Below are 24,688 nucleotides of genomic sequence, written 5' to 3'. Positions count from 1 at the left end.
GGCTCATCACGGCTCACGGAAAGCCACGCAGATGTGGAGAAGCACGCTGGTGACGACACGCGGGGGGCAGACCAGGGTGGTTGGCCGCCCCAGCTGCGAGCCAGGAAAGAAGCAAATGCCAGTGACTCTGTGGAAAACAAGCAAGGGTATACACCAAAGGTGTGTTCGAGTAACTTTGTTCTCTAATTCCCAGTATGCATTTCATTATTGTTCATTTCTCGAATTTTCTGCATGGAGTGTCTCTACTGCTGAGAGCAGGAGGGTGGGGACGGTGACTGCAGGGAAATGAGTCTTCTTCTTCCTGTAAGAGGCCTGAGGTGGCTTCTGAAAGTGGTTCGCTGTCCACTTGACCCAGAAAACTCCACAACGTAATGCAAATCAAGAGCTTTAAATTCTCACGGTCACTTTCAAGAACACTCGTGAAACTGCCAGGCCATCAAGGGTAGCATATCTGAAAAACCACCAAGTATCTGAGGGACGTTACNGGTGACTGCAGGGAAATGAGTCTTCTTCTTCCTGTAAGAGGCCTGAGGTGGCTTCTGAAAGTGGTTCGCTGTCCACTTGACCCAGAAAACTCCACAACGTAATGCAAATCAAGAGCTTTAAATTCTCACGGTCACTTTCAAGAACACTCGTGAAACTGCCAGGCCATCAAGGGTATGCATATCTGAAAAACCACCAAGTATCTGAGGGAGGTTACTTTACAGAAGCAGTGTGGGCCATTCTGTCCTCACAACGGTGGAGTTGGTAGGTGTGCCCAGGCCAAAGAGTGGGGCTGGGTGCAGGGCGGGTGCCCCCAAAAGACTGCTGAATTTTTGCTGCACATGCTTAAAAATGCAGAGAATAGTGCTGAACTTAAGGGTTTAAAGGCAGACTCTCTGGCCATGGAGCCCCCCCCTCCCCCCACTCCCCAGTGAACACAGCTCCCGAGATACAGAGCAGAGGTCCTGGAGCTCCTTGGTGGATGGACCCACGCACGAGCTCTCAGACCTGCCCCACTGAGGAAGAGCAGACTGTTCCTACACCAGAGAGGAGGTCGCACAGAAAATATGACATCCCAGAAGGAATAAAAGCGACGGCCTGGGAGTAAAGTCACCAAAAAAGAAATGCTAATAAAAAAAAAGGAAGGAAGGAAGGAGGGAATCAGAATTGGGTGTGTCAGCTTTCTCCACTAAACCCAGGGGTGACCACTTGCTCCTGGACCCCAGATCCACCCCCCACCCCTGGATTCAGAAGCAGGCTGAGAGACCTCGAGTGCAGAAGCCTGCCCGAGCCCGGGAGGTGGTGGGCTCTACTGAGGCAGATGGATAATTACCTACAGGATCCGGAATAATACCGATAACCAGCTCACTTCCTAATAGCCCTATCGGTGACAATCTATTGCATTGTCTTATGAAAACCTGCTGCCTGTTCCTAGGCAACCTGATCAACGAAAATTTCAGGTTTATACAATTTTCATTTAGGGAACATAAAGGTTAACTGACTGTAATGGGAATAATTTAAACAAACCCACCTACTCTTCATCTCACTGAGAAGGGCTGGCAGCTCTGTTTAATTCTGCTGTCTCTGCTGGTGTTGTTCTGGGCAGCACCGACTGTGGGTTCTGTCAACCACTGCTGTGCCAACCATGCATGCTCCCGGGGCTGGGGGCCGTGGCCTGTGTACTCTCTGGGGGACCCCGGCACGTCCGGGGCACTTGAGTGACGGGTGGAGGCAGCAGGCTCGCACCAGGGAGCCTGACCTGGCCTGCGCTGAAGGCTTGTGTGAAGATTTCTCAGGACCAGGGAGCCTGGTCGCCCAGCCCCTGCTCCTCGGGTGATGTCATAGGAAGACAATGAACAAAAGGGGAAGGAGGCAGAGCCATCCTGTTACCTTGAGTCCCCTTAGAGGGGCTTGCAGGGGATGAAACTATGTTCTTTACCCCGCCGACTGGAAGAAACCCCATCTCCCCTCAGCCTGCTCGTCCCCAGGGCAGGGATCAGGGTCAGCCCGTACCTTCCCTGGTCCCTCAGTGATGTTCCATACAGAGCATGGATTGGCTTATGTGCTCCTCATGGTCAAGGAGACGCGGTCTATTTAAGTCCATGGTGCAGAGGCCCTCCGTGCGCCCGGCCTCCCCGTCTGGGCCCCCGCCCTATTGAAAAGAACAGATTCTGTCTTGTTCTCCTAACATTAGGCAAGTCCTCAAACGTCAATCTGCTCCTTGTCACTTCTGGGCCTGTCAGCCTCTGGAGCCTCGAGTTAGACCACATTTGGGCCACACCCTCCCACCCTAACCGCTGCTCCCTTCCACCAGGCCCTGTGCGAGCCAGAGAACTTGGACAAACAACCCGAGTTACGGTCAGAGCCCGAGCGGGGAAACCCCAGCCTATCTCTGCGGCTGAAGTCATGTACTTAGTCCATCTGGCCGCATGCCGTGTCCCAGGGAGCCGTGCAACTGGCCCGCCCCCAAGGCAGTGGCTCCCAGCAGCAGGTCATCTCTCTCTCTCCTGGTTCTGGGAGTGTGGGGGCTCAGCGGGGCTCCTGCTTGCTGCCTCTCATGTATCTGTGGTCAGATGGTGGTCCAGGGGGCCTCTTCACTCACACAGCAGGCAGGTGATGCTGGCTGGGCTGAGACTGTCCACGGAGGGTCAGCGGGAGGGGTGCCAGGGGGCTACTCATGGCTTCTCCATGCCACTTGGTCTTCTCACAGTTATGGCAGCCGAGTCCCAAGCAGAAGCATTCTGAGAGAAGGCGGAAGCTGCAAGGCTTCTCATAGCCCAGCCCTGGGAGTCACACTGTCACTTGCATCCCATTCTTCTGGTGGCAGGGGGCCAGCCTGGCTTCAGCGTGGAGGGGAACTTGCAAGGCCCTGGCTACTGGGAGGTGTGGACCCCAGGGACCAACTCTGGAGACTAACTACCAGCTGAGGTTGACGGGGAGCCGTGAGCAGGCAGGGCAGTGGGAAATAGTCTGCCCATCCTTGGTGTCTGGCAGGCTGGGTTCCCGGGGCAGTGGGCACCGTCACCACGGGAGCTGCCCTCCCAGGGCGGCCACATCGAGGCCCGACTGGCTCCCAGGTCACAGAAGCACGGTGGAGGGGGTTCTCCGGCGATCAGATCTCTTGTTCCAGCTGTTCCAGCACCACCCCGCGGCCCCCCTACGTGACAGGTGTTCCCCACGCCACACCAAGTGCTGCTTCCATAGCAGCTGTGGTGGGGGTTGAGTCTGAGGGAGGAACATCTCTGAGTGCCTCTCCCGACGGTCGCCATTGCTGTTGTCTTGATGGCACGCAGAAAAACCAGTCTGGTTGGAGGGGCAAGAGATTCGGTTCGGCACGCTGTGTGGATTTGTGCGTGTAAGGAGCCTCTGAGGACACTTGAAACTGGCTTCTCTGGGAAGAGAAGGTCAGGACACTGGGGACACTGGGAAGACGAGGTCTCCCATTTATAAGTTTCATGGCTGGCAAAGCCAAGAAGCGGTCCCACCCACTGGGGCTGTAGACCAACTCCCCAAAGGTAGATGGGACTGGCTTTAAAACTCCAATCTCTAAACAGGCAGCTCTGCTGGGCAAACGGGCCTGGGAGGAGGAGAGGGTGTGGCTGCCTGTAGCCCCTGGGTTCGGGGCCAGAAGAAGGACCCAGCTGGACCCTCCATGATGCTGTCCTTCAGAGGACGGGCCAGAGGCCTGCGGTGCGCCTGCCTGTGCGCTCTCTCAGCCTCGGCTGCTGCCTGTTGGGGTGGAGCGTCTTCCTATCAGGGTCCAATGCAACCCAGCAAGGCTGTTTCTAACACTGTCACAGAGAAGCGGCAAGGAGAGCACAAACACACCTGGACACCCTCTGCCCAGACTCACCTGCTGCTAACAGCTCGTCCTTGTGCCTGATCACCTGCACGCCCCTTGTCCATATCTATGATTTTCCCCCTGAACCACTCGAGTGAGTTGCGTGCACTGTGCCATTCCTTTCCTCAACATGAAGACACTGTCACACAGCTGCAGTGCACTTACCCACCTTAGACACTTACCATCGATGTGGTACTTGTACCTAATCTACTGCCCACACTCCTGTTTTGGCAGTGGACCCAGCAATGCTCTTTGTCACTCTCTGTCCACCATGTAGGAAGGGAGGCTGAGGCCCAGGGACATCAGACAGCTGGCCCATGGTTGCAGACCCTGTCCACGGGTGGCGGGGAGCCACTTGGCACTGGCTTTTGGAGAAAGTGCTGGGACTTCCGTGGGACAGCATTCCGCCACCGACTGGCCAGTGGCCCCCTGAGGCAGGACTCTGCCCAGCACCTTTTGGAAGAGGAGGAGGAGGCTGGCTGTCAGAGGAGGATGCCAAGGTCTGGGAAGTGAAAAGGCTTTTTGTTTCTTCTTGGTTCCTACACAAACAGCCCCAGTCGGCACGCCCACAGGGCCAGGAGGGAAACCAGACCAGCCCTGGTCTGGGGAAACCCAAGCCCTGGGCCCGTGGCCTTGATTTTCAGCCCAGGACAAGGAAACTCTGTGTGGCCTGAAGAGGCCAGTGTTTGCAGCTTCGCTGCTCACCCTGAACGGGTGACATTGGAAACCATCTACTCCTCCAGGGAGAGAGGGGCCTATTTGACAGGATGAAGTCCACAGCTGCTCACAGAGATCCACCTGGACGTCTGGCCGGTGGGAAGAGAGGGCGACCGAGGGGCAGGCTCGGGCTCGGTGGGTGACTCGTGCCCTCCTGGGTGGGCACTGTCCTTCTGTGGAGCTTCCTGAAAGGCACAGAGCCTGACCTGGTCTTGCCCTTCCCAGCCGGCTTCTGGTGGATTCCAGGCCAACGCTGCTTCTCTGAAGCCCCCAGTTGACCGTCTCCTGCCCGTTAGGCCTCAAGTACATTCCAGGAAAGGCACGACGACACCCTGGTGTAAAGATGGGTGCTGCCTGGAGTCCAGCGGCTACCCAGACTCTCCAATGGGCCGCACCCCAGAAACCACACACAAGCTCCCCGCCGGGCTGGGCCATCCGGGACCACAGCCTTCTCTCCTCCCACCCATCATTCTCTCCTGCCCTCTCTGCTAGGCACAGGCATCTCTGCAGACCCCAGCAGGGCAGGACCCTTCGTGGGGCTTGCACAGGTTTATAACCAAGACCCAGAGGCGACCTGCTCTTAAGGAACCCCCAGACCAAGGGAGACTGACACAGCAGGCTCTGTGGGAAGGGGCCGAGTCTCTACTGTCCTCAAAGCTCTGCGGGCTGCCGAACATGCCGGGGAGCCTCCAGGTGGCTCCAGAATGAGGACGAGGGGCCCTTTGTTCAATGACAACCACGAGCTCCAAGGCGGCACCAGCAGAGCACTGAACCTGTGAGGGCCAGCCGGTCAGGCTGTTGCCCAAGAAGCCAGCCCTGCTCCAGGCAGCCCGTGAAAGAGTTGAAGAGAGAGGCTGACGAGCCCCAAGGTGTAGACAACCTGCCCAAGAGAGGTGGAGAGGGCTGGCAGGACCCCGCCCTCCTCCACGTGGGGATCCCCCCACCCCCCCACTGAATTGCACCCACTGGGCATCTCACTCTCTCTGAGCGACCATCAGAGAAGCAGGTCACCTCATCTAGGTTCCCATCCACTCCAGGGTTCCCATCCTACCGCGTCACTACTTGTCCCCGGCCAGCAGGAAGATGCCAGGCAGGAAGGAACGCAGCGTGGGTTCAGTGCTCCCCGCAGGCAAGGCACAGTCTCGGCGTCCTCGTGTGCATGCACGTGTGCAATGGGAAGGACATGCACGCGGGGCGCACACATGTGGTGGGTGTAAAGCGCTGTGCCTGACACAGAGATCCTCAGAGAACGTTCGCCATTCTCGGGACCCTCGCTAATCACTCCTTTCCTCTGAGTCGGCCTAAGTGGCCTCCGTTACACAGGAAAGGAAACTGAGGCGGGGAGTGATGACTGTCAAGGTCACGGCACCAGCAGCGGCACAGCCAGAGTTCAACCCTCGGTCCCCTCCGTCAGAACCCCTGCTCCATCTCCAGGCCTCTGGGTGCCCAGGTCCTGCCCCCACGTCCCTCCCTGCTGCCCTTGTCCATCCTCAAGGGCCACTCAAATGCCCCATCCTCCACAAGGCCACCGGATCCGGTGCCAGAGCTGCCTTCCCCACACTTCCAGGTGAACTCCACGCACGGCTTCCTCAGCCATGGCAAAGTGGGGCAGGCCGTAAGCCAGTGCCGGTGGTGCCAGACTGAGAGGCCGGCGGGGTACAGACGCAGAGAGGAACCCCTATGGGTGGGGCTCTCCCTCGGAGGCGCTCAGAGCTGGGCAAGGAGTGGAGGGAGCTGGTCCCAGCTCCCCAGGACAGCGGCCCCCCGCCCTGCCGGATCCAAAGGCAGAGCCCTGGCCCGACCACCACAGGATCCAGCCTGAAAGCTGAGGCTCCTGACTTTTTTCTGTGTCTGGTTTTCTCAACGGTAAAGCAGTGATGGAAATCCCTGCCCCCCAGGGCGGCAGGGAGCTCATAAAACAAACGAGCGGGGGCTGGATGAGGTTGGCGGGGTTCAGCCCTCACTGTCCTCTGCACAGAGCCTAGGTCACTAAGCCAGTTCCCACCTGTGCTGACTGGGGTCACACCCAAAGCCCGGGGAGCAGGGGGCAGGGAGGGGGGTGGCCGCCGCCCCCGAGCCCGGCAGACCCCAGGGGTGCTGCTGCTGGCTCTCTCCCTAACCCTACACCCTGCCATGGGGTGGGGCCTCCCCCTGCCCTCCTCAGCACTGCGTGCACAGGGAGCTGTGTGGTCTGCACTGTTTGAGGAAAAAGCTGATGGTGGCGGCAACAGCTGTTCTTTCCTTCCTGGGAACCTGCAAGGACATTTCAAAGTGAAGAGAAACCTCAGCTTCCAGCAGGTGCCCAATTCTGCCACCAAGCGGGGGCTTCCCCCAGGCCTGGGCGGGCTTTGCCAGAGACGCCGCACTGACGGGCTGACTCCACGGTTCCCCGTGACAACCACAGACAGAAACTTGCACCTTGCAAGTTGCTTGTACCTCCCTGGAAAGTCAGGCCACGAACAAAGTCAAGGAAGATCAGGCCCCAAGCAAAGGGGTACAGAGAGCGGGGCGGCCTCTTCTGGCACCTCCCCACGCCATCCGTGGGTGGTGCAAAGGGGGTGTGGGGGGCAGCACACTGAAAAAGCCCGGAGCTGAGGGGCTCCGAGATACTGAGAAGGACACGCTGCTCTCCTCAGCCCCGCCGGCCACGATGACCTCACTGGAGGGCAGAGGACGGGCAGAGCTACCAGAACTGGGGACTGAGAGGCCCCCCCCCCCAACCACATCGCTTCTGCCAAAAGAGCAACACACATTCCCCGCAAACAGCTGCCTGGCCTCCCCAGCGCACTCCTCACCTCCCCCCACGTGCAAACCCCTCTGCCCCAATTAGCAGAGCCAGGAACCGCACACACGTGCCAATGCGCGGTGGGGTGGGGAGGAGAGGCACAGGACCGCCCCCTCTCCACGGAAACGCGGAATTCATTTATTAAGTGCCTCTCTGGCATTTCCTTTTTTTTTTTTTGCCTTCATCCTGCTTGTTTAATATTGCATTTGACATTCCCATTTTATAAATGGTAACAGAAGCAGAATGGACGGCTAAAATTAGCTTACGAGTGAGAACGATGCTACAAATAGGATGGTGAACACAGAAGCCTGGTTAATTCCACCCACGCTACTCCTCCCGCCCTCCACTCTCGGGCGGGTTCCCAACCCAGCTCTCAGGCTTCCGGCTGAGGAGGAGCAGCCACAGGGAGGGGACGTGTGCCAGTCACCCGGCACCCTGCCAGGCGGCAGCACACTGTGCCCACCCTAGCCTGGGGCCTCTGTTGACCGCCTGGCCGACCTGAAGCACCAGGTCCCAGAGGTCAACCCAGGCTCTCCATCTTCTCCTCCTGCCCCTCCCCCAGCAGGGGCTGCTCCAGGCTTAACTCCCACAGGGCGCCTGGGGTGGGAGGCAGCAGGCCTGAGATCTTACCAGGCTTTGCGCTGAGAGGTGGTTTTTCAGAGCCTCCCCCAAGGGCTATTCGGCTGAAGAACTGGAGTCCACCCCCTGGGACCTCACAGCTGTGGCCCCCCCGCCCCCCCCCCCGGGACCTCACAGCTGTGCCGCCCCCCCACGCTCTGCTCTGAGGGTGTGCTGCTTCCCCTCCACTTGGAGCCACCCCACAGGGGGAGCCCACCTCACACACCCCGCCCTCCCCCAGAGACTCAGGGCCCAGTCTGGCCCGGGTCTGCACACCTGCACTTCACCGACTCCTAATTAGTCTCGGACCACCTTCACCTGCGATTACGTATTGTCCAATAAAGGGATTCTAGAATAACAACAGTGATGGTGGTGATGAGAGTAAAAAGACCTGTCACTCGGCTGGATCACGCTGTGTCCCGGTCAAATCCCCTCACCAGTCCTAAACCCCAGCCCTCCGTGAGGCAGGTGCCAGCAGCAGGTGCCCGTCCCACCGGGCACCATTCCTTCACTCCCCAAGGCATGCAGCCTTTCCTCAGGCTGCTATCCTAAATCCCAGCGGCTTTTTGAGGCACCCCAGTCCCCACAGTCTGCTTGTGACTAGTAAAAAGCTGACTCAGTCGTGACCCTGGATGACCTCTCTGCTAAAAGCCTTCCCCCACGTCCCCTCGTCCCCTCCCCTGGAGATCGGCGGACCCCACCTGCTCAGAGCTACTTCAGTCTGAAACTGTAGCCCACAGGCCAAATCCAGCTGCTGCTTATTTTTGTAAACAAGGTTTTAATTTAACATGGCCACACCCACACATTTACATGCTGCCATGGGCGGTTTTTGCACTGTCCTGGTAGTTGTGACAGATGTAGGGCCCCCAAAGCCTGAAATAGTTACTATCTGGCCCCTTACAAAAAGCTCGATGGCCCCTCGTGTTAGGCCAAATGGAGGGAACGTGCAGTTACCAGGGGGGTTTTCTGGAGGTGTGACTCCTTCAAGGCTGCTGGACTCTGCACCCTCCACCCAAGAAGGCCGAGGCCCCTGGGGCAAGCAACCACACAGGGCTCTCTGTAAGCTGCAGAGGGCAGAGGGGAGAGGGGAGAGGGCAGAGGGCGGAGGGCGGAGGTCTTCCCCCTCCCACAGCACAGAGGGGAGCTGGTGCAGAAGGGGGCACTTCCTGGCCGTAGGTTAACCATCGGTGAATCTGGGATCCAGGTGTGTTCCAAAGTCCTGGGAGCCTCTAAATGACCCAGCAGGTCTCCACTAGGGGACAGGGACATTGCATGTTACTCAGAAGTTCCAACCCTTCACCCTACTGATGTGCCCACACAATCTCCAATCAATGCCCCAAGACCCACACCATAGGGCAAGGGGGAGTCCTCCTCTGGGTCGGGGAGACCTGGTCTCTCTGACCACGAGGGAATGTGGGGTGGAGTGAGAGCACCAGCCTGGCCTGGGGTCCTGAGACAGTCAGGTCATCTGGCTCTGTGCTCTTAGGGTCCAGGCCCCTCATCTGGGACCCCTCTTCTAACCCTGGGCGGACGATCTGTGACCCAGAGCTTCTGCATCGCCTCTCATCAGCAGCGGCCCTTGCCCTGTGCTTCTTAAGACTGCACTGTGCACACGAATCACTGAGGATTTGTCAAAACGCAGGTTTTGATTCGGTGGGTCTGGGGGGACCTGAGGCTTGTTTCCGACAAGTCTGCCAACAGCTTAGCAATGTTCACGCATCAGATCACCTCACAGGAACAAGGAGAAGGACCAGCACTCACGGGCATCCCACAGCAATCCGTGTATAAAGCAGATACAGACTTACATTCATTGGTCAAATCAATCCCGCTTTTCCAATTAGGAGGTTTGCCGAAGTCGGCGGCAGGGTGTAGTAGGAGGAGCACAGGGTTGGGGCCAGAATGTCACAGGTTCAGATCCCAGCTCTGCCACTAAGAACCGTGGGCTGTGCAGTCCCTTCACTGCTCAGAGCTCGTGTCCCCATCTACAAAATGGGGCAGTGGCCCCTTCCTCAGGACAAAAGGAGACCGCGTGTCCACCACGCTCATCACAGTGCCCGCTGAACAGCAATGCCCTTCAGTGACTCACGCATGGGTCAGGCTCCACCCGAGGTGCCCTTGCCTGGGCACTGCCCAGACTCCAAGTTCTCACCCAGTGAGGCTGGTGTCACCTCCCCGATGATGCCACTGGAGGTGGGGATGGAGCCCGGGCTCCGAGGAGGCCTGGGGCTGGTCCTTGTCGATTCCTGCCTCCTTCTCCGTGGCTGCCTGGATCGCTCGCTGGCTCGCCAGGAGGCTGCTGGCGCTAATCAAGCAAGCGTCCCTGCTGCTTGGAGGCTGCTTCAATCAGGGCACGCGGCAGGAGGCATTATTAGCTGCACGGCGCCTGGGCTTGCAGAGCGGCCCAGGGAGGCCCCCTCTGGAGGGCCACCCCGGGGGCTCTGCACGTGCACGTGTCGGTGTTTGCTGAGGAGGGGCCCAGTCTGTGCTTCCTCAGACCTGTGCTGGGACAGGGGAGGGGCTGGGCCTCGGCCCCTGTGGCTGGGCCCTGAGCTGCGATGGTGGCCGCCTGCGTCCCAGGCCCCTCACTCCCTTCTAGAGACACACTGTGGCTGACAGGGGCCACTTACACACCTGCTTGGCCCTTTCTCCTTCATGGGGAATCAGGCCCTGAGTGAGCCCATCTCCTTTGCCTTCTCTTAGGAGAACACGAATCACACATAGGCCATGACGTGCCTGAGTAGACAGTCCATGGCCGTGGAAGGCTACAGGCCAGTTGGTTACAAATGTGGGCTCTGGACGTCAGATTTCGGGGCCTGAAATCTGGTATTGCCACCACGGACCCTGTGGCCCTGGGCAAGTTGTGGAACTCGTCTCTGCCTCACCTTGTTCACCAGGAAAATGAGGATGGTGACTGGCACTACACCACAGTGGGTGCGATGATCCCGTAAGAGGAGGTGTGTAAAGCGAGTGCTCAGCAGGGCATGTAGTCAGCACTCAAATACATTAGCTGTTGAGGGGTCTCTGTGCGGGAGGGTGCCATGTGGGGTCTTCTGGGCCACCCCCCTGCCACCACCCTGGGGATGACCTCCTCCAGGCAGGGCTCACAGGGAGAGGGAGGCAGAGCTCTTGTGCTCCCGGCTTCCCAAGCAGCACGCAGGCTTGCTGCTGACTCTCCAGACGGTGGAGAAGGGCCTTCATTTTTTAAAGTGTCCAGCAGATTCGCCAACCCAATCAGATGGGAAATGGCTCTGAAAACGACGAGGTGCCCCGAGGTCACGCAGGCCTTATTCCAAGTCTCCCTTCTGCCGTCACTCACACAGGACCTACTGAGTGCCAGGGACAGGAGCACCGGGTTAATCCAAAGACCCGGACTTTAGTCCTACACTTGTGACTCATCGGCTGTGAGCCCTTTCTGTTCCGTGAGGGGGGACAATGGGCTCCGGGGGAGGGGTCCCTGCATCCCGACAGCCTCACAATGCAGAGCGCGCACGGACTCTCCCCGGACGTTGCAGCCACCACTGGGCTTTTGTGGGGTGTCTCCGGGCTCTGAGGGTCCTTCCGGTCTTTCATGGGAATTCTGTCCATCACACAGTTTAAGTTCATCTCCTCTTCTTTGGGCCTTAGAAGTAGAAACCACTATCATGGAAGCTTCAGCAATTTAGGATTCAGGCTCCTCTCCCAATGCCCTTCCGAGGAGGATGAGTTCGCTGGAGGGGTCTTTTCAAGGCCGACCCTGCACAGGCCCCAAGCTCTGCCTTTGTCCCACCCACGCTCCTGGTGTCTCCCCCAGGCCCAGCGACCCCACCAGGCGGTCATCACAGGCCCTGTCAGACTGGAGTGCGGGGAGGTGACCCACCAGTGCCCTCTCCCAGCAGCTCCAGATTCTTGCTCAGAGGAACTGGTGGGCTGGGCTGGGCGCCCACGGAGTCTCCTCCAAAGCCTGTCTGTGGTCCCGACCACCCACCCCACCCCTTCCTCTCATCTCCTTCCATTTTTGCTTATTCTCTTAAAGAACAAGTACCAGAACCCAGTTCAATAGAAACAGAGACTCCCCGATGCTGTGAACATAGTTACCTGCCCCAGCCCTAGTCAGCCCCCACCAGGTGGAAAAGAAGGTGGCACCTGTGACGTGACTGGGGACCTACAAACCTCTCTGCTTCAGGCTAAAACTCCATCTTCTGAGTGCCCTGTGCCAGCTAGGGGTCCACCCTCCCACCCCCAAGCCCAAACAACTGTCTGTCCAGGCCACCTGATGGCCAGTGAGCTCAGCACCCAGGGTCCTTCACTACCTGCGTGGCCCCGGGGCATATCCCACCCCCCAGTTCCCCCCACCCCTGGAGCAACGAAAAGAACAAAGCCCTGTCTCACTTGTGCCTCAGGTTCCTTTCAAAGCCAGTCATCGGTGAAAGGCCATACACAGGCACTCAAGGCAGCGCACGCACGGTTTCTTGCCAGTTTGCAGTGAGCCTTCCTGATGAACCGTTAAGTCCCAGCGGGACGGGGATGGTGTCTCCCAGTGCTCTCGGTTGGCCTTCTGCCTCCTGCTGCCCCCGTGGCCGTCAGTGGTGTCTGCCTCGGCACCCGGGGGAGGGCTGAGCACGGAGCCTGGGTCCCAGGAGGCAGGCTCCTTTTCAAGCCCCCTGTCACTCAAGTTTTAAGAATAGCAAGTAGGAACCTCCTAAAAGAGAGGCGCCCAGGCTGGAAGGCACCAACTGCGGAGGAGCAGAGAGCCTAGCTCCCCTGTGCCATTTTAACGCCTGAGCTGGCGCCTCTAACCCAAGTACGCAGAGAAGCAGGGTTTTCATTTCAGATGCACATGACGGCTAGGAACAATACCAACAATATTATTTTAGTGCCCGGGGAAAAAATTAGCAAGTCAAATATTGAATCAGGCCCGTAGCACCACATGCTAAGCAGATTGCTTTGATCTTATCCACACTAAAAGCTCTATTATTGAATTTAAAGTCAGGGAACACGTATAAAACCAAGATACAATGAATATCTAAATGTGTGTTTCAGAAGGAGGGAGCGCTGTGACTAAAGGAAGAAAATATCAAAGTTGCAGCTGTGATGGAAACACAAATGTGCCCTGCTTCTTGTCCTGCGCACATTTGGAGATTCTGCTGGCCCACCAAAATGTTCTGGCCCCGAAGGACCTGCTTGGTGGCTGCAGAAACACCTGCTGAGCTCCCATTTTTCTCTAATCAACAGGGAAGGGGTTTCTCGCCCTCCTACTCAATTCTGAGGCAGGAGTTGGAGAGGAAAGCAAGCCAGCATGTATATTCCGTACATGGTATGGCGCCCTCTGGTGGCCATTTTCCTGGGTGGCCTTACCTGGCTCCTCAAACTTCCAATGATCCAACCTTTCCCTCCTTGTTGAGGGTGCCCCCCAGGAAAAAGAGCTTTAGAAGGTGAAAAGGAGGGACAGAAGCAGTTGATCAAGAAGATAAAAACTGTCCAATCGATCAGAGGGGGGAAATGTTAATTGCCCAGCAGGGCCTAAAGAGAGACGAAATTGAGTGGTAACCTTCCTATCTAGGACATCCGCCTCCCCACCCCCAACGACGACACGCTAAACAGGAAACGCACATCCTAAGCCAGGGGCTGGTCACTCCAACCTGCCGACCAGATCCGGCCCCCCGCCAGCTTTCGTACAGCCAAGAGTTGAGAACAGTCTTTACATTTTTAAGTGGTGAAAACTCGTATTTCGCGACACGTAAGAATTCCACGGCCAGCTGTCCGGCCTGCCAGACTGATGGCACCATTTGGCCCCTGGCTCCTGCCGTTCACAGGGCTGATCCCTGAGCGTCGGGCCCCGTGCCGCCCNTCCGCCTCCCCACCCCCAACGACGACACGCTAAACAGGAAACGCACATCCTAAGCCAGGGGCTGGTCACTCCAACCTGTCGACCAGATCCGGCCCCCCGCCAGCTTTCGTACAGCCAAGAGTTGAGAACAGTCTTTACATTTTTAAGTGGTGAAAACTCGTATTTCGCGACACGTAAGAATTCCACGGCCAGCTGTCCGGCCTGCCAGACGGATGGCACCATTTGGCCCCTGGCTCCTGCCGTTCACAGGGCTGACCCCTGAGCGTCGGGCCCGTGCCGCCCCGCCCACCTTGCCGCACGGTGACGCTGGGGCGCTGGGGCTGAAGCAGTCGGCCAGTCCAGGGGTGTGGATGGGGGCCGGGGGGGAGGCGGGCATTGAGTTTCAGCCCAAGCCCTGCAAACTTACCATTTTATTATTGATTTCATGGAAGTGAATCTCACAGACTTTCTCCACGACGTCTTCGTTCTCAAAAGTGACAAAGCCAAACCCTAAAGGAAAAGGAAAAACAGAGACAAGAACAGAGAGGGAGGGTGAGTTCGATTCTGGCTGGCCCGCGTCACGTGGTTTTCTTGGCTGTCCCACACGGCCACAGGCTCCCGGCTTGGGGGGCGGGGGGACAGGTCCCTGGGAAGGACCCCCAGGTCGAGGCAATGATTTCTCATCTGTATGGTGCGCCCTTGTAACAGTGAGGAAAAGTTAATGATTTCACCCACACGCGGCGGGGGCTGCGTGCTTTACACCTGCCCCCAGGCAAACAAGAAATTTTCTTGTCTGTTATTTACGAGGGTCAGAGCTGTGCGGCGGCGGCCGCAGGTGCGCAGCCCTGAGCAGTGGGGATCACTGCGGGGCCATTCCGCGCTGGAATGGCCAGCCCTCCGGTCAACCTCCAGACGGAGGGGGTTATTTGTCCTTCTCTTCCTGAATCACTTCCTCTAATACCTCATCAGGACATCCTGAGGCCTGGAAGAAACTATTAAAAGTTTCGGGCCTCTGTTCTGCGCAGGCATCCCTTTTCTACTGCTGCTTCAAAAGCGCTACAGATTTGGGGCAGTTTAAGACCGTTTGATGCCTGCCGTCTCCCCACTGTATTTGCTCGGCTGGAGGCGGCCTTTGCTAGACAAAGCTGCACTGCAGAATTTGGCAGGCAGCCACTGCTCAGCATCCTGAGTTCCTCTTGCTACCCTCCTGCCCCTCGCTTTCTTCTCTTCCCGCCCCCGACGGGGTCTCCTGCACGCAGTCCCATCTGGGACCCTGCTTGGTCAGCACTGATTGAAAGCGTGGGCCCACTGGTGTGACGGAGCCCCAGCAGGATGGGGCGCAGCTGCGATGTCAGTGCTGACACCACTTGGGAGCGCAGGCGGAGACCACAGACAGACCCTGAAGGGGAGGCAGGGGGCCTGGGTCTCCAGCTCTGACTTTGCTTCCAACTCATATGCCATTCCAGGAAGTCCCTTCCCCTCTCTGAGCCTGGAGTCCCGTGCCTGCAAATTATGGTGACAAGACTGGACACTGAGTCCCACACCTTGAGTCACAGCCCAAGTCGGGATTTGCAAGGATCTCTGCTATGGACTGAATGTTTGAACTGCCCCCCCCCAACCCACCTCCCTATTCATATGTTGAAATCATAACACCCAAGGTAACGGTATAGAGAGGCGGGCCTTTGGGAGGCATGTAGGACATGGCGGGCGAGCCCTCACGAAAGGGTTTCCGCCCTGAGAAAAGTCACAACACAGAGGGTGCGGTGGGAGACGGCTATTTGGAACTGGGAAGCGAGCCCTCACCCAACTCCTGACCGTCCATGCAGCGCCCTGACCTCGTGCTCCCAGCCTCCAGCACTGTGGGCAACTGCCGCCTGCGGCTGCTGAGCCTCCTGGTCTACAGCACTTCGTGGAAGCGGCTCGCGCAGACCGAGACACCCCCTCCCCAGAGACGCCAACGAGGCCGAACACGGAACCCAGACGCACACCAACCACGAGGCCCGGAACCGCAATAGAGGCTTTTGTACTGTAATAACTCGCATTTCCTGTCAATGAGTAAGAATGCAGAAGCTCCCTTTTCGAGCCGTGTCTGTTTTGGGTCCCAGAAACCCAAGGTGGAGAGAGAATCTCTCAAGTCCCCTCTCCACCACCACCACCACCTCCAAAGGAACAGCCCAGAGCAGGAGCTTCTCCATCCGCGCTCCTGCCGCGTCTAGAGGTTCCTAGGGAAGCGGATGAAACGGGACATTCCCTACTCTCAGAAAGACTGAGGACCAGGACCACCACGCAAATGGCGACCGTCATCTGGATTATGGTACACAATCTGTTAGTGGCACAGACTACCTGGCTGTTGTTCTCAGCCCACACGGTCCCGCCTGTTACAGACACGTAAGGCTGAGGGTCTGCCACACCTCAAGGGGACACAAGCCTTTGCTGCCAGGGTTCAAGACCGGCACATTCCCCCTAGCAGCGTCCAGGAGAAGCTTGGTCCTTAGACACTATGACCTTCTGTTAGAAATGTGGCCCGACAAAAGGCCTTCATCCGGGTGTATGCAGTCCCTCACACACGGGTCCTCTGGGTGCCCTCCCCTTGAGCGTCTCCCCTGCTCTGGCCCTCGGTCCCATTCACCATGGGTGGAGTTGGATGAGAGCCACACGCAGAGGCAGTCCGAGTGACGTCCCTTTGGGCTTTGGTGTGTCAGCCCCCATTAAAACTCTTGGGCAGGCAGGGACCCCTGCAGCACACAGGGTGGCCTGCATTGTTTTGGTTAGTGCCCTCCTTCCTGCCCACTGTCCAAGAGCTGGGGACCTAGAGGCTCCTCCAGAAGGGACTGAGAAGCAGGTCCCCTCCACAGTCCTCGGGGGAGGGCAGGTGGCACAGCCAAGCATGTGGTAACCTGCCACGCTGGCTGAGGAGCAGGGCAGGGCTGGGCCCTCCTCCCTCTCCATGACCAGGAGGTACAGCGCTGCGAACACCCCGCAGTGCCGAGTGGTGCCGGCTGACCTGCTGTTCCTGCTCCCGCAGTTCCTGCTCCTGGCTATCTTGCTCATTCCCTTGTGCCCCTGCCTCCCTCCCCCTCCCCAAGACTGACCTGATTGTCCATCTCCATTTATCGGCTCCCATCTGGGCAGGGAGCATGCAGAGCTCAACAAGACAATGTCCCTCTTAAGCAGTTTCCTCCCCAAGAGGCACATGTCAGAGGTCCCCACTTCAGGAGACCATCTCTCCTGCGTATCCCTCGCCCTCTCTCACCAGCCTCGTCTTTCTCTGCAGGTCACCTCTGCAGCCTGGACCCAAACCCAGGCAGCCCGTGCTTCCCTACATGGCCAGGGCAGGCTGGCTCTCAGGAGGCCTCACTGCAGATTAGGACGAGTGCCATGGCTGGAACAGTGCCCCTGTGAACGGACCTTATTTGGGAAAACGTTTTTTTGCAAATATAATTAAGGGTCTTAAGGATTAGGGTGGGCCCTAAACCCAATGACAGGTGTTTCTTTAAGGAAAAGTGGGGGCAGACTGGAGGTGCAGAGAGGCAGAGGCTGGAGCCGCAGCGGCCACAGGAGCTGGGGGAGGCGGGGAGAGACTGTCCCCCAGGACCTTCGGGGGCAGGGTGGCCCGCCGAGCCTTGGTTGCAGACTTTAGGTCTCCAAAACTATGAGAGAACACGTTTCCACTGTTTTAACCACTGGGTTTGTGGTACTTCCTTATGGTGTCCCTGGGAACCCATGCAGCAAGGTTGCTGGCTGTGCCCCCCAGGCAGGTCGAGTGCAGCCTCTGCAAGCCAGGCCGCTTCCTTGGTTTGGGTAGAAGGCAGGAGGATGTGATGAAGGAACCAGACCCACCTATACCATCAGTAAAGAGCGTCAGTGACACTGATGCCCTTCAGGGAAGTCAGTGCCCTGCACGTGAGCTGGAGGACAGCCTGGTTTAGAGCCAGCTGGCTGCTGAGCACGTGGACTTGATCCTGGGAAGGTCATGGGTTGAGTTCACTGCCGTGGAAGGTGCTTTTCTGCTGGAACCCACGCCTTCCCGGTCCACTGTGTGAATAAATCGCTCTCGGACCTCCAGGCCCAACACCATTCAGGACTCAGGTTGTCCCAAGTTCCCGTGCACTGTGCCGCCCCTCGGAGACAGGAATTAAAATGCAGACTGTGTGCCAGGAGGGGAGGGGGCAGAATTTGCATCAGTGCAAATTCTGACTCCGATAGTCTCCCTCTGGCCCCTTCCCTCACCCCCAGGACTCAGATCCGAGTATCACAGAAATGATCTTCCTGCTTGGAGGAGAGGGGCTGGGCTTCAAGCCCAGGTGCCTCGGCTGAGGAACAATTCAGCGATGTCAAGACTCATTTGCAGGATTTAAAGATCTATATCCCTGCCTGTATGGCCCACACAGAGAAAGCAAACTTGATTATGTCTAAAATATTTATTTATTCCATTCAGAGAAAGCAAAGAAACACTTAATTAACGACAAATGTTATCCCTTAACGTATAATCATTCTTATCTCACGGGTGCATTACCATTTACAATGAAATAGAAACTCAGTGGTGAATGAGCCCCCCAAATAAATTAAACTGAGGTGTGAAGGACAAAACAAGGAGGTCAGAAACTGGGGAGGGGCAGGGTAGCGGGTGGGGAAAATTCTTTTTTGGCGTCAACGTCTTTCTGAAAAAATTTTTAGAGGGTGAAACATGTGTAACACAATTTACCATTGTAACCACTGTAAGTGTGCAACATGGTGTGGCCACTGCCACGCCCCATGTCCAGAACTTTTCACTACCCCACACTGACACTTTGCACACACGAAGACAGCAGTCCCCAACTTTTGGCACCAGGGACGGGTTTCGTGGAAGACCATTTTTCCACCATGGGAGGTGAGGGGGAGGGGGTGGGAGGTGGAGCTCAGACTGGGGGAGGGGCGTGGGAGACAGGAGGCGGGGCTCAGGCCGCAGTGCAGTGGGGGAGGAGGGAGTTGGGGAGCGCGCACTAAGCAGTAACTCCCCACTGCTCCCTCCCTCCGTCCCGTGTCTGTGAATGTGACTATTCCAGGCACCTCGTGTGAATGCAGTCATATAGTATGTGTCCTCCTGTGCCTGGTTCAGTCCACTCAGCACGACGTTCCCAGGGCCCAGTGGCCTTTTGAACAACCTGCTGGGCACGTGGGTTCTACAGGAGACCGGGGAAGGCTGAGTTCTGGACAAGGGGCAGGGAGGGCTGGTTACTTCCCTGCCATTCTGACAAAAGAGAGCCCCGCAGAGAATCAGAAGCGGGACCCTCTGACCAAGAGCCTGTCAAACTGAGGCACAGCAGCAGGTGAAAGAAAAGCATCGTTCTTCTCACTGAGAAAAGTCAGGACCAAAGAACACGCCGTGTGCCCCCCCGAGAGGGCCTTTGCCTCTCTGGGCCTCTGGAAGACTCAGGCAGAACCAAGTAGAGGGGATGTGGGGGGCCCCAGCCCTGCTCTGGCCCCTGCCAAGGCAAGGACCGGGGTCCACAGTGCATCTCCTACAGTTCACACTCCCCCTGGGCCCTTTGGGGGACCCCTGTGAACATCTGCACCCCACACTGTTTCTCATCTCGCTTGGCCCTCAGGGGGCTACTGAACTCCTCTCCAGTCACTCAAGCTGCCATGAGGACAAGAGGGGAGCCTCAGGGACGGACAACCAGGGGACAACAGGCCAGTTCACCAGACAAACCCTCTCACCTGTCATCAGCAAAATGGTACCTGCCTGGTCGCTTCTCAGGTCCCCACGTTACCTGGACCCTGTGCTTCTGAAGGGCTCCAGGAGTCAGCAAAACCAGGACAAAGAAGGTAGGAAGGTTACCCCGACACAAAAAGGGATTTAGACTCGGCCATAAATAGGATAGCCGTGGACAGGGAACATTTAAAAAGGAAAGTCTACCGCGTTTCCCTGAATGAAGCTATTATCGGAAAGGAACAGTAAGCTCTGCTTGAGAGAGAAGCGTTTAACAGTGAAACCCTTTTCCCTGTTTCACTCAAAGGAACAAACTGAATATTCAGCTGAACAAAGCAAAGCTATAAAGACAACACGCACAGAGAAGAGAACAGAAATCTGAAAACAGGATACCTCAAACTTAAAATGGCAGGCTCCAAACACAGTTAACCGAGGAATACCGACCACAGTTCATTTACAAAGAACTCTTTTTCAGGTCAGGGAGGGAAGAGGGAGATGGCCTCCTCCCAGCCTCAGAAATAATTTTCTTCTCTTACCATATAGGTCAATGCACACTGATGGGCAATCAAGGAGCGCCTGACGCACCTTCAGTGGAAGGCGTGAGTTGGCACACTTGGTGATGGGGAAAACGTGAGGGGAAGAGGACCAGACTGTCCAGTTCACTCTGAGTGCGTCCCGTTAAGAACTGCAGGGGGGTGGGTGCAAGTATGTGTGTAACTCATGCAACCTCCTTCTCCAGCCAGTGACTCAGTGTTGAGGGCCGAGGGCTGCTTCCAGGACACACGGGAGAAACTTGGCTTTGGCTTCAAAATGTTTCTGACACATCAACCATACCAGTTGGCCCCCAAGGTGGTGCTGTGAGAGGTGGGGCAGGCTCTGCCCTGGTCATTTTGTGTAACCACCCAGAACAGTTAAATGACTTGTGGGTGGTGGCCCGTGGACACAAAGCCAGCGAAGGGCATCAGAACCTTTCTTGGGTCAGCACGTGTTCAAGGTGGACGTGGTGGGTCAGTGGCTCAGAGGGGGTGAGAATCTGGGCCACGTGGCATGGGTCTCTGTGAGCTTCCTCAACCCCAACCCAGCTGTGTGTCTGTCACAGGCATTTCTCCTAGGGCTGCCCCTGCCCCCAGCTCTGAGTGTCACTAGGCCACCTCTGTGGCCCACAGCAGGTTGGGCAAACCGGTTTCATCTGCCTGGGAGGGTGTTCCTGGCACACTGGAGGCAGAAGGTCTGAGACTTGCCCTGCAGGTCCCTCCGACAAGAAGAGCAGAGAGGAGTGCTGTGCAGATGTGAAGTGGGGTGGGGCCACCTTGTGTGCCCCGACTTTGTCCTAAAAATGTAACTCAGAAGTTCGATCAGTTCCAAGAACCGCCCCCCCCCCCAAACTAGCTGCTTTTCCCAAAGGACTGACGTGTCTGGATCAGACTGCCACCCCAGGGTGCTCGGCGCACGCCGCCTGTGCATCAGTGAGACCCAGTCCGACCAGAGAGCCAGCAGTTCCCCCACCATTTTTAGACGAGAGACACGGGGCTGGCGGCGAGCTGACAGTCCCAGCCATGGCTGCCTCGTGCCCACATGGTAACATGGACTGGGGCAGCTGAGAATCTCATTTCCCACCAAGCCGAGGGTGGGACTCGTTACTGATGACCAGTTCCCACTGTAGCCATCACTGTGGAAAGAAAGCCATCGACACTCATAGAGCAGCCCTCCTTGAACCCGGTCTTCACCCCCCTCACCCCCCACCCCCGTGCAGTAGAAATGACTTCCCAGATGAAGAACTCAGGCCCGAGCGGGGAGCTGATGTCCCTTCCTCCCCCATCCACTTTTTTTCACACGAAATTGGGCTAATTCTAAATCCTGCATCTCCCAGATTCTAACCTGTCCCACAGCCTGGCTTCAGGTCCCTGCCCCACCGCATTTCCCTGCAAAAGCCCTCTCAAAACGGGGAACAGCCCTAACCACCCAGCAGAAGCGTCTGCTCCAGTCGAAAGTGGCCGCCCGGTCGCCTGATGTACGGGAGCCCTCCAACATGCAGGAAGCTGAGGGGAGCAGGCGGTTTCTCAGAGTCACGGCAAAAATGACTTTTACAAAGAAAACCAACCAGAGCATCTCCGGAGCCAGTCTAACCTAGGACGGCCACAGGGTGAGCAGCTCCTCCGGGAGTTTTCCCGACCCCCACCGCAGACGTCCTGAACCGGGCCTGGGTTATCGCCAGGCAAGCTACTAGAGACCTCTCGCAGCTCTCTAATGAGTCAGCCGCGCTGGAGGGATAAACAGAGAAGCACTCACTTCCTGGGCCTTATTAAGAACACAGAACAGGGCAGGCACGCTGACCCACGATGCACACCAGACTCAGCCCAGGGGCTGGTCAGCACAAAGGCAGGCCGCCCTCTACCCTGCTGCCACCCTCGCCCGGGCCCAGCAGACAAGCTGCTGATGGAGTCCAGGGATTTGCAGACGTTCCCCCTGGTCGCACCCCTCTCTCCTCTCCAATCCCTTTCTTCCCTCCTCAGGGAGCCAACAAGCTGCCTCTTTCTGGGCCCCTTTCTGGCCTGCCTCTGCTCCCCACCATGTCCCCTTCGGGTGCCACGGTAAGCTCTTCCTTGGTGGCATCATTCACGCACCTGCGTCCTTGTTTACACCAGCAGTTTGGCAGCTGGTTGCTGTAAATGATAATCAAATGCCTTTCCAAAAAATGAAGGAATGTGACCAGACATGCCAGACATCATGATATTAAAGCCGTGTCAATTAATTTCTCCTCCTGCTTGATAAACGAGCCCCATTCCATCTCTTAATAATGAGGAGAGAAACAAGAAAAGTTGACACTTAGTTTAATTTATTTTCTCAACTTGCCTGGTCATATTTCTTTCTGCCTTGCAGAGCTGGCTGGGGCTGTGGGAATTAGGAGTGGCTGGGGCAGGCGAGGTGCAGATCGGCGCGAATCAGTGCCGGCCTCCTTCATCCCACTCACCACTTAATCAGGAGGGGAGAGTGACGGCCAGCCAGCTCACACCTGCGCCTCTCCAGCCACCTTTGGGGGCTGGGGACTGGGGGCCGCTGGGGGCCGCTGGGGGCCGCTGGGGGCGGGGAGCGGAGCAATCCCAGGTGCGTGGGGAATCGGGTGACAGAAATGACACTATCAGATTTCCAATCTAGCGAGGAGGAACTGCACAAGGCTGAATTCCCTAAATTAACATTAAGCTACGTTGGCGGCATTCGCCAGAGGGGAGCCAATTTCTCAACTGGAAAGGTGCGTTTCTTTCCTCTTCAGTCCAATGAGGCTCTATCCACCACCTGACCTTGAAGTTCGAGCACCACCCTTCTAAAAGTCAGATGCCAACCGTGAACCAGAGAGCGTTTCATTAATGCTTTAGTTATGAGTGATTTCTTTCACATGGCCACCATAACCTCAGGGCCATTTATGGAGATTCGACCATAAACCAAGTTGCGGGGGGGGGGGGGGTAAGTGTGCTCCCAAACCAGTGTTTGCCAGAGTGGTCCTCCACAGTCCTCTGGTGGGGGAGGGGCTTGTTCACAGTCAAGTCCCTGGGCTCTGCTCTGTGACTGTCACCCAGGCACCTGCACTTGAACCAGCTCTCTGGTGATTCTGATGTCCACCCAAGCCTGACTCTGCCCTCTATGTCCCAGTTCAGGACCAGCAGAGCAGAGATTAGCTGGTAAAGAATCCAGAACTGTACACTGGAAAAGAGAATCTCTAGTCTCCCCTTTCACAGGAAGGGGAGAAGTCTGTTGTAAGAAGTCTCTGCTACCCCTTCTCGGCCCCACAGGCCACCGGCACCCAAGGCAGGGGGACGCCAGGGGCCAAGGTGATGGATGCACCTCTCTCTCAGGCTCAGGGAAGGATCAGAAACCAGTTCATACTAAAGTGTCAATGACCGATTTTTGCTTCTGCTCCCAGGGATTTTCATGGTTTACCTGTCCATGCAAAAGCAATTCAGTTTTACTTCAGAATTCCAAACACTTCCTCAGGAGGCAGGAGCTGCTTCTCTCTGATGGGAGGCACCTCCCGAGTCTGTGAAATTAGATGAGTGTACCGAGAGCTCTACAATGGGGCGGGGGTTCCGCCAAAGCCACCCAGCGAGGAAGAGAGGGAGGAAAGGAAGAGAGAGCCAGTGCGAGAGATTCAGAGAGGAGGGCTGGTTGGGAGGGAGGAGAGAGAGACCTTCAGCCATCCCCAGCTATTTTTCTAAGAGCGAACTCTGCCAGGAGCACTGATAGTGTGATTGGAAAGCGCCCGTGGCCGCAGGGGAAGGGCGTCTGTGTCTCATCCCAGACTCTCGTTACCGGCGGGGAAAAAGCACCTGTGATCCGGGCCAGACAGCCCCAACCTCATTTCATTCTGGGCCCGCTCCACGGCAGTGATTCTGTGAATGGCACTTGTCAGGGCAGCAGATTAGTTCACAAACCTATTTTTTGTGTATAGTGTTCCATCTTGGTCGGGAAAATAGCCCATTCTTGGCGAGAGAGACACATATTACTGCTGTTAAGTGCCAATACAAACTCTGGGACGCGGTGGTAAATTCACCAAATTAAATCGCTAGACAACTGGCTCGGATCAGGACCCTGGCAGAAGGGGCCAGGGCCGCAGCGGGCGCCCAGCGGGGTGGCGGAGGCCGAGGTCGTGCGGCAGCTGGAGCAAGGGCACGAGGACGAGGACGAAGATGCGCCGCCTCCGCGGTGGTGGCTCTGGAAACCACAGGGCCTGGGGCGGCTTCCGGGGGCTCTGGCGGAGGGGAGTGCAGGAGCCTGTCCTTCGAGGCTTCGAAGTCATGGGGCTTTTCTGAGCTCAGGGGCCACAGGGGACCGGCTGGAAGCTGTACTCTGTGGAGCTGGGTATTTGGGTTGGTTACCCCCAGGCTCTCCCCCGAAGAGTGGGTATCAAGCCTGCCACCGTTTCTGATGCCCACCCTCCAGCCCCACCCTCAAAGTGAGCATCCTGGAAGGTAAGAAGAGCCAAGATCTACCTGGAGGCAGCAGTGACTGGCTGTGTGGTCCTGAGCAAGTTATCGCACCACCCTGACCTTCACTTGTGGGGCAGAGATTGCTTGAAAACACTTGTGAGGTGGGGCTAGCTACCCTCTCCCACCAATCAAGCGAGACTTTTTATGGCTTCTGCCCTTCCCCAGCCTCTAGGCCCACACATGCTTACCTTTGCCCTTTGCCCTTTGCCCTTTGCCCTCTGCCTTGAGCCTCACTTACTAAAATTGATTGACACATATCACAGCG

General features: G+C 57.2%; 1 protein-coding gene across 6 annotated transcripts in view; it reads right to left on the bottom strand.

The window, feature by feature from the left end:
* MSI2 (musashi RNA binding protein 2) overlaps positions 1 to 24,688 on the bottom strand; it is a 371,758-nt gene that overhangs the window by 57,183 nt on the left and 289,887 nt on the right. For all 6 annotated transcript variants that reach the window (XM_037037490.1, XM_037037486.1, XM_037037482.1 and 3 more), the window contains exon 8: positions 14,177 to 14,259. In XM_037037490.1, the coding sequence (XP_036893385.1) occupies positions 14,177 to 14,259 (83 nt within the window). The remainder of the gene's footprint in view (positions 1 to 14,176; positions 14,260 to 24,688) is intronic.

This window comes from Sturnira hondurensis, unplaced genomic scaffold (genome assembly GCF_014824575.4).
Source record: "Sturnira hondurensis isolate 20B ecotype Veracruz unplaced genomic scaffold, ASM1482457v3 Scaffold0001911, whole genome shotgun sequence".
Lineage (NCBI taxonomy): Eukaryota > Metazoa > Chordata > Mammalia > Chiroptera > Phyllostomidae > Sturnira > Sturnira hondurensis.
The sequence above is the reverse complement of the archived record's forward strand: the minus strand, read 5'-3'. Positions and strand labels throughout refer to the sequence as shown.